Raw genomic sequence first — 9,289 nt, 5'->3', positions numbered from 1 at the left:
GTTCCAGTCCTGTGGAAAAGAAACTAGCATGCTTCACTTCTGAGGCAGCTCTCCAACCCCTCTCACAACTTTCAGGGGATACTCCCCCCAACCCCCAGATTTATCTTGGCTTCCCCAAGAGTCCATTGTCAGGGACAGAAAGTGTCCTGAGGCTCTGCCAGGGATTTTCTTGCAGCACAGCCTGAGGTTCCGCTACTCAAGACTTTTCTACATCGGCTTCCACAGAGCCCAGCTGTCACCTCCCGTCGGGACAGTGGCCTACATTATCTTCGGGTAAAGAAGATCCCAACGACCCTTCGCCTTGTCTTCCCCAGGCTCGGGCTCTGCAGACTCCCAGCTCTTCTCCCACTGTGCTGTCACGGATGCACAAAGTCCCTATCCAGAAGCTGATGACCATGGTCTGTTGCCTGGCAACCAGCTCTGAGCGACAAGATCAAGGTTAGTCAGCAACTCTCATTGCTCTCTGCTCAGGACTAAATTACAGATTCCAGTCCCCAAACCCAAAACAAGCTCCTTCAGTTTGCCCTGCCTGCCCTAAGCATCCTCACTGACTCCCAGTCGGAGCTCCAAAGCAGGCTCCTCACAGTGTGTCACCCCGATGGCCCTGCTCAAGAGACTTCCGGGGGGGGGCGGGGTGCAGAGCCTGGAGACACAGCTGCATCATGCCTGCCCTGCAAGGTCAAGGTCAAGATTAAGGTTTCAGATTATGCGTGGACGCATGCATGTGTCAGCATGGCCCAGCAGTGACTCCCAGTGCTGGTAAGTTCAGAGCAGAAGAGAAACCCAGCCCACGTGGACACCGACTGTACCTAACTACAGAAGCCACAGGCAGCCTGTGCACTCCTAGCCTACTGCTGCTGACCCTTCCTCCGCGTCCCTACCCCTCCCACTACCCCACTGGCCAGCTTCTACTGTCCGTCACACTGCCTCACCTTCCGATTGGCTGGGACGGTAGACACTGCCCGATCATCACTCCCATAGCCTTGGTGCTTGGCCTAGGAGACCATCATGTGACTTAGTTGTAGCCAACCGTCTTTCTGCTTTGAGATTTGATGTTATAATAGTAAGAAGAGGTGTCTATTGTTTTGGGGTGTAGACTCGGGCTTTTTTTTTTAAGATTTATTTATTTATTATTTATACAGTACTCTGCCTGCATGTACGCGTACACACCAGTAGAGGGCACCAGATCTCATTACAGATGGTTGTGAGCCACCAAGGTGGTTGCTGGGAATTGAACTCAGGACCTTTGGAAGAGCGGACGGTGCTCTTAACTGCTGAGCCGTCTCTCCAGCCCCCTTAGGCTCAGGCTTTTAAGGTTGTCTGTTTGACCCTTGAAGGACTAGGAAGCCATACAAAAGGAAGCCACACAACTGCACACGTGGTCATCAGGACATGCAGAGGAAATGGCCTGCAGCACTGTCTTTTTTGACAAGTGCTACAGTCAGAAGCAGCGGAGGCTCTCCCAGTGGCCACCCACCTCCCTTTGCAAGACACAGCTCCCCTGGCCCATCCAGGAAGGTTGAGCCACCCAAGCTGCTCCTCAGAGGAACCCAGAACTGGGCCTCAGGCCCCACATGTGCCTGAGTCTGCAAACTCCCTCCTCCTGGGGTGGCCTGCATTCTCCCTGACCCTTGGCCTCTGACCACCTGAACCGCATTTCTCACGAATACCTTTACACCAGTAGCTGACACGGAGGCCACTCATGGAGGCCACACATGGAGGCGGGTGTGGGCTGGGCCTGAGGTGGGCGCACCTCCGCTCTGTTGTGGAGGCGGCCCCATGGCGATGAGCAGCGGCTTGTCCAGCACGACACCGTTCTCCCCTGGAATCCAGCAGACTGGCTAACTGGGGAACCACATCCACTCCGTGGCGAGGATCCTGAGGCCCAGAGAGGGAGGGCCTGGGCAAGCCGCTTGAGGTGAATAGAAGAGCCAGGTTTCCTAACTTCTGGATTTGTGGGTTCCCTGAGGACCCTGCCTCCACAGGGCAGGGTGGGGGTTTAGGCAGAAGCTGCAAACCACTCCAGGGCCAGCCTTGCTGGGACCAGAAGGGCCATCTCTGGAGGAGGAGGACGTGGAGTCCTGGCCCAGCCTGGGGCAGTGGCTGTGCCTCCACGACAGCCATTTACATCATCTGGAGCCCTGGAAATACAGAGGATGGGAGGGTCTGACCCACACTAGGGGTTTACACCCCTCCTAGTACCCTGGGGAGCCAGGCCCACTCCTAGGATCTCCATCATGGCCTGTGCCCCTCCCACCACCCCCACAGACCCCTCAGGTCTTGAAATATGTCTCTTATAGATGCTTTCAGTGCTGCAGCTGAGCTTAGGCCAAGGGGCGAGGGCTGGCTAAAGATCACAGCTGTCTCCCCTCCTCCCTCCTCTCCTCTCCCCCACCTCTTCCTACTGCCCCTGCGCTCTCTCTCTCTCTCTCCTTCGTCTTGGCCACCCTCTTCCCCTCAGGCTGATGCATAGCGTCTCCCCCCGGGAACTAGGTAGCTGACCTGATTAGGGTGAGTCAGGCTGTGGGTAGCAGCCTGAGCGTGTGTGTGGTGTGCAGTGCCTCCTGCAGAAAAGGAATACAAAATTAGAAGCACAAGGCAGATGTCGGTCCCAGAGGGACCCAAGCAGCGAGAACCCCTGAAGCTCGGCCTCATCTGCCTTCTGGAAAATTCTTCCCCTTGTGTCTAGAGGCACAGGAGGCCCAGCGTTGAGATGAGGGTGGGATGAGGGCCTGGAGGATGCTGGGCTATCCAGCATGAGAGGTAGGCCGTCTGGATAGGGGCAGAGTGACCAAGGCCACGCAGCAGCATGGGAAGGGCTGACCTGGCTCTTAAGCAGTACCGTCCCAGCCCACCAATTTCAGCCAAGCCCCCAGCTCACCCGCATCCCTGATTCCCCAAACCCTGGCATATCTCCATGGGGGCCAAGATACAGACTGACCTCTCCTCCCCCCCCCCCCCCCGCAACGAAATCTTGTTTCTTGGTCAGACTGCCCAAAGCCCCTTCCCTTGGGCCCCCTACTCAGGAGATTCACCCCAGTAACAACACCTTCAGACCCCTCTTCTTGTGGGGCCCATCCAGGCTCATTATTCCATCCCTGAGTCAAAAGAGGAAAGCAAGGCCTGGAGAGGGCAAATGACCTGACAAAGGACACACAGCAAGTCCTAGCCCAACGGGACAGAGCCCAGGCCTACGAACATCCCATCATTGGAACCTAGTACCTCAGCGGCCCAGAGAGGGCCAGAACAGCTGAATAAACGAAGTCACTCTAGCTGCTGCTTGCTGGGACCACTGCATGTGAGTGGTACCCTTGTCCCTAGGTCAAGCACAGCCTCTGCCCTTCTCTGGGCCATGCTAACCCTTTGAAGGTCCTTACAGATGGCTCAGGGTGCTGGCTTTGTCCCCAGCTGTGGCCTCCTGGGGTAGAAACTGCTGCTCCTTGGCAGTGCCTGTGCTGGGCTGTTGCTGAGGCTGGCCGCTGGTGCCAGGCTGTGCGATCTGGCTGACCCTTCCGTTCATCTCCTTTCCCCTCTGCAGCCTCCGCTCCTCCTCTTCCCTTCTCTCTTCCTCCTCTTCGTCCTCCTCCTCCTCAGTCTTCTCCGGAGGGCCGGACCCGGGCTCCTGGCTCCTCACGCGACGTGACGGTCTCAGCAGGATCCGGCGGAAGCCCTGCTTGAAGCGGTAGGAGAGGAAGCCGTAGAGGATGGGGTTGGCGCAGCTGTTGGCGTAGGGCAGGGCCACCACCAGGAAGTAGAGGCCAAAGAAGGCGGGCTCTTCCGGCAGCGGGCACACCACGTTCACAATGTTGAGCAAGTAGAAGGGCATCCAGCAGAGGACAAAGAGCGCCACCACAGCCACCACCATGCGCGTGACCCTGCGCTCAGAACGCCGCCGCCGCTGGCACGCGGGGGCCTGCACCCACTGGCACGAGGGCGCCCGCACCCGCCGCGTGGCCGAGCGCACCTTCACCACGATGAGCAGGTAGCACAGGCAGATGACCAGCAGGGGTCCAAAAAAGCCCAGGGCGGCCGTGTAGATGATGAAAGCCGTTCGCCAGGCGGCCGCCGGCTCTGGCCACTGCATGTGGCACGTGCTCATGCCCCGAGGCACCCCGGAGAAGACAACCACCGGCAGCACCACCACGGCCGAGGCCACCCAGACGGCCGCACTGACCACTCGAGCCACGGGCGCCGTGCGCCAGCGGGCCGAGCGTGTCAGGTGCACCACCGCCAGGTAGCGGTCCACGCTCATGACGGTGAGGCAGAAGATGCTGGTGAACTGGTTGATGCCATCTACGGCCATGACCAGACGGCACATGAGAGAGCCGAAGGGCCAGTAGGACAGGGCGTTCTGGGCAGCCAGGAAGGGGAGCCCCAGCATGAAGAGCTCGTCGGCCAGTGCCAGGTTGAGGATGTAGACGCTGGTCACGGATGGGCTGGCCGTGTGCCGCAGGACCACGTAGATCACCAGCGAGTTGCCCAGCAGACCCACCACACACACCACCAGGTACACCAGGGAGATCAAGATGCCACTCACGGCCAGGCCGGCCAGGCTGGCACCAGCAGATGCATTCCCCGGGGTGGTGTCCAGGGGCCAGGATGAGGATGTGTTCCCAGGGTCCGAGGTTGTGGGCACCGATGAAAGGTAGGCAGCAGTGGCCATGGCTGAGGAGGAGCCGGTCAGTAACCGCCTAGTCCTAGCCTACAGGAAAGAGAACACGGCTTAGTTGTGGCAGAGAACAGCTTCTTTTGTGCCTCTTCACCACCACCTTAAACTTGGAGACCTACTATGTGCCAGCTCAGGACCCGATGAGAAACTTGTGTTCTCTGCACAGCCCGGTAAGGTGATGGGTCTTTTCTAGCAGAGGCCAGAACTTCCCTCGGATTTCTAATTCCAAACAGAATGGCAGCAAGCTGATGGCACCTCCTCTCCTGGGAGTCAGAGATCTCAGCACCTCTGGGCCATCGCACTGGGGTTCCTGACCTACAGCCCCGCCTGGAAGGACGACTGTGAATGTGAGGGTGTGTGGCAGGATCTCTTCTCCTTCCAGACAAGCCTGTGGATGAGAAATTTGCAAGGCCCCCGGAAACTACCTCCCCCAGCTGCAGGGCTGAGCCGAGGACCCTGCGGCTGAGTACTGGGTTGAGCAGGAGGATCCAGCGGGAGCGGACATTCCCTGGCACTTGGTGAGGTCCTTTTATCCAGACTCTGTGTGCCTGAGCCTCAGGATTCTGCTGGGCCCCCCTGCTGGACTCAAATCTCCTGCATCGCCGAGATTCAGCCAACCCTGGGACCATTTCCACGGTCCCCTACCTCTCCCTTCCCTGGATCCCATCCTGCACCAGTGAGGGAGGCATCGAATGAGTCAGAGGAGCCCAGAATGGGCAGCCTTGTGGAGGAGTGGGCTGCGCAGTGGGGACTTGGGGTAATGGAAGCCCTCTGGCTTCTTCTTCCTCCTCATCCTCTTCCTCCATAGGTTGCTGCTCCTAGAACACCCAGGTACAAGGCCAAGAGCAGCTCCTCCCACTGGCCTGACCCCCTTTCCACCCAATGAACCTCTCTGCTCACCCCACCAGTTCCCTTGGATCCTGGATCCTAAGCGCTTCTAAGTCCACCCAGCAGAGTGGGCTGAAGGCGAAGCCTGCAGGCTAAGAAGCTGTCCTCAATTCTATGTTGACCCACTCTGGGTCTGGGCCCCTCCACCAGAAAGTGGGAGTGTTTTGGGCTCTCCTGATGAGTCTGAATGAGGGAGGCTCCTGGGAAGGGGAAGCACCTAGCTCCCAGCATGCTCCCAAGGAGGGAGCATATGCGACAGCTCTGAGTGCCAGGCTGGCGATGCCAAGGCTAGCAAAGCACCCCTGGCAGAGTGCCAAGGCTCTTCCCTGCTACGCTCCAGATTGGCTAGGCTCCTAGCAGCCTCCAAGATCCTGCCTCAGGGAGCCCCCAAGTGGTCCTCAACCTGCCGCAGGCACTCTCAGCTCTCTTGAGCTGGGTCTGGCAAATCTGGGCTGTGGACTGTGGGTCCTGTAGTGTCCTCACACAGCCGGCTGCTCCTTGAACCCTGAACCCAGAAGACTTCAGGAAAAGCTGGTGTCTCAGAGCTGACAAGAGCCCTGTTCACAGAGTACAAGGCATTCCTTCTGTCCTTACCAACTGGCCAGGAGCTACAGGGAGTCCCAAGTCCTGGGCCACAGTCAGGAAGAAGTATGTGGAGGAGGACCTGTGACCTATCATCCTGTTTTACAGGCTGGTGGACTGAGGCCAGGCCAGGGCAGGCCCCTGCCTCAGTACTGTGCTGGACTCACTATCCTGCTGGCCTAAGCAGAGCTTGTCTGGCTGATGTTTGTGCTCTTGAACTCTGGACCATGGGCCCAAAGCCTCAGACCCACAGGAGCCTAGAGATGAGAATTTAAATTCTTGGAACACAGCCATGGATCTCAGAGTCAGGTTTTCAGGCCGCGTACTTTGAGTCAAAGAATGCCGCAACTGCAGACAGCTGGAGTCGAACCAGCCTAGGCGAGGAGCCGTGGGATCTGGGACCTTACAGTTCTGTTCCCAGAGTGGGGCCCCCTACGTCACCCGGTCACCCTGCCCACTTGCTCTGTGCAGTGCCTCTTTATAGCTCTCCCACAGGGTGGCCAATCAAAGGCACTCAGGACTGCAGGAGACAGGAGAGCGCCTGGGATAGCAAAGAGGCGAGAGCCAGGCAAACCTCATTTCCAGGCTTCAGGCACAGATGCCCTCGGGGAAGCCCAGAGTGTGCTTAAGGATGGTTCCTCCAAGCCCACACAGGCACATTCATGAGCCTGCTGAAGCGCGCGCGCGCGCGCGCGCAAACACACACACACACACACACACACACACACACACAAACACAGCTACCCAGCCAGACCCTACTCAGACTCGGAGGTGGAGCATCCCTCCGTGGTACCCTGGCCCCACTCCATGACACCCTCCTTGCTGTCAAAGTTGACAGGCCAGGCAGGTGGCAGAACACAGAAATCATAGCTTTTCACCCGGGGAAGACAGACCTGCAATTTCAATGCCGTCCTTTCTTTAAGGATCTGGGCTCCTATGCCTGATCTAATTCCTCCTTGGAAGGAAGGGAAGGAGGGAGGAAGGGAGGGACTTTGCCTCTCTGTCTGGTTTATCTTTGGCACAATCTGGCCTGAAAACTGGGGGTGGAATCTCCTCAGGGAAGAGGCTCACAGAGAGGGTGAGAGAGTGCTCCCAAGCCTCACAGCAAGGAAGGATAGCCCCTCAGGCAAGCCAGACACCCGGGTTGCTCTTATTTCACTCTCAGCTCCTACCCCCCCTCCAAAGCGCTTTCCCTAGCACTTAGCCTACCACCCAGAACTAACAGAAACAGGCTCATTAGCAGGTAGAACACAAAGGTGCAAGAATGCTCCTGGGCTGAGACCTCAGACGCACATCCTGAGACCCTAGCAGAGCCCAGAAAGGGGAGGAGGGTCAGGTGAGGGAGGAATTTGAAGTTTAGAGAGGTTAAGTCACTTTCTCAAGGTCACCCAGCTGGTGAGTGAGAAATCAGATCCAAATCCACGCTGGCTTCCTTAAAATGTCAGGACAGCTAAGGGACAATGTGGGCTGAGGACCCACTGCTGTCCTCTGTACACCTGGACCTTCAGCCTCTTTACCTGGACCTTCCCCCAAAGAGGCTGAGGTTTTGTTTGTCACCAGCGACTGACAAGAGTTCTAGGCCCAAGGCTTGACCCCCAGGAGCACCCCCTCAAGCCCAAAGCTTGGGGACTTGGGTTCCGCTGATGCCAAACTGCTGTGTGACCTTGGACAAGTCCCTTCCCTCCGGTTCCAGGCTCTTCCTACAATGGAGACACTCATTCCCACCTCCCAGGGTTGACGCAGAGGTGGAAGAGGCTTGTCAGATGCACCACTCCAGCACGAAGGGGAGCTCAGGAGCGATGCCACACAGGCCCAGGAGGCCAGACAGCAGCTTGCATCTGGTTTGGTTCAGTTTTGACATTCTGCTGTATGGAGGCTCCAAGATTCTGGAATGACGGCACAAGATGCTGGGATTAATAGCCCTTCCTATCTTACAGCCCACACAGAAATCACCAAAAGCCTCACTCACTGCTTTCTGGAACCCTCCCTCCTCTGCCAGCCCTAGACTCGGCCCTAAGTTCAACCTGGTTAGAGAAAGGGCCCAGGTATCCCACCCTCCGAGAGCCCCATGAGCCTCCTTACCTGCCCACAGAGCAAGAGCTCCCTTTGTAGTCCACAGGCTGGGTAACATTCTGCAGCCAGGTACCATTAGAGCACAGCCAGCTGGGTCTCACATGGTGCCCACTCCTCCGGCATTCGTGGGCTTGGGCCCTTCCTAGGCCCTTAGCGGCCACGTCAGCTCACATTGCCTCTCCCATCTGGTCCTCGGTCCTGACTTGCCACCTTCACCTGGTACGTCACCCCCCATCTCCAGGACACGTGGAGGGTGTAGGACACAGGATGGGGGTCCTCAGATGGCACCCAGTTGGGGGTGGCAGGAGGTACTTCCCAAGGTGACAGGAATGTGAGATAGCAGGGGACATAGGATGCCAAGAGAAAATAAGGAAGGGGGGGTGGGTCGGAGGTGGAGAGGGAGAAGGGAGGGATAGGAGACAGTGTGTGGGTGGAAAGGCAGAATGAGGGGGAGTAAGGAGAGATGCTGGCAAGGAGAAGGGACGGAGGAGGAAAGAGGAGAGGAGAGAATGGATGGACGGACGGAGGAGCTGTGAGAGATGCAGAAAAAGGCAGGGACAGAGGGAGGCAGGAGGAAGGAGAAAGAGGGGGTGGTAGGGACAGTGACAGAGAAGGATTGTGCCACAGATGGTGACATGGAGAGCCAGCAGAGGGGGGAGCAGAGGAGGGCGAGGGAGGGACCAGGAGGAGGGACTGAGAGCTGGACAGCAGGTGCCAGACGGAGGGGCAGCAGGTTAAGGGCGGAGGCCGGGAGAGGCAGATCCCGTTACCGGGGAGATTTCAGCCACCCACGCTGGCCTTGGCTCCTGCAGGGACTTGGAAAAAAAAAAGAGAGAGAGAGGAGCAGCGGGGGGGGGGGGTGCTACCAGAGAGGCAGGACAGCCCCAGATCCCGAGGCATGCATGTCTATGGGGAGGGGGCTGAGCGGTGAGATGAGGAAGGAGAGGGCAGGATGGACACTGAGATGTGGGCTCCGAGCCCATCTATCTCTTGTCGAGGATCCCAAGAGCAGCGGGGCAGGTCCAGGAGAAGGCAGATAGGAACTGTGATCCTGGGGTCAAATGGAGCTGGACAGAG

The 9,289-nt window shown here is 58.1% G+C and overlaps 1 protein-coding gene across 5 annotated transcripts; it reads right to left on the bottom strand.

The window, feature by feature from the left end:
* Nucleotides 1-1,104: 1,104 nt before the first annotated feature.
* On the bottom strand, nucleotides 1,105-9,009 carry Sstr3 (somatostatin receptor 3). Of its 5 annotated transcripts, XM_060389091.1 has the most exons (5): nucleotides 8,222-9,009; nucleotides 7,865-8,025; nucleotides 4,789-5,057; nucleotides 3,378-4,702; nucleotides 1,105-2,141 (listed from the first exon to the last, which is right to left on the bottom strand). In XM_060389091.1, exons 4-5 carry the CDS (start codon nucleotides 4,661-4,663, stop codon nucleotides 2,000-2,002), a joined length of 1,428 nt encoding a protein of 475 aa, XP_060245074.1. In that variant the 5' UTR covers nucleotides 4,664-4,702; nucleotides 4,789-5,057; nucleotides 7,865-8,025; nucleotides 8,222-9,009; the 3' UTR covers nucleotides 1,105-1,999. The 5 variants fall into 5 exon arrangements, with proteins under 5 accessions (XP_060245074.1, XP_060245073.1, XP_060245072.1 ...); XM_060389090.1 differs by lacking the exon at nucleotides 4,789-5,057; XM_060389092.1 differs by lacking the exons at nucleotides 4,789-5,057; nucleotides 7,865-8,025 and adding an exon at nucleotides 2,503-2,564 and having other exon boundaries at nucleotides 2,046-2,141.
* Between the last annotated feature and the right edge of the window lie 280 nt (nucleotides 9,010-9,289).

Source organism: Meriones unguiculatus, chromosome 8 (assembly GCF_030254825.1).
Source record: "Meriones unguiculatus strain TT.TT164.6M chromosome 8, Bangor_MerUng_6.1, whole genome shotgun sequence".
NCBI lineage: Eukaryota > Metazoa > Chordata > Mammalia > Rodentia > Muridae > Meriones > Meriones unguiculatus.
The sequence above is the reverse complement of the archived record's forward strand: the minus strand, read 5'-3'. Positions and strand labels throughout refer to the sequence as shown.

Coding starts and splice junctions, on each gene's coding strand:
- Sstr3 (XM_060389091.1), bottom strand. CDS start 4,663: ATGGCCACTGCTGCCTACCTTTCATCGGTGCCCACAACCTCGGACCCT. Junction 2,142..3,377: donor GCCAGCACCCTGAGCCATCT/GTAAGGACCTTC, acceptor CTGTATTTCCAG/GGCTCCAGATGATGTAAATG.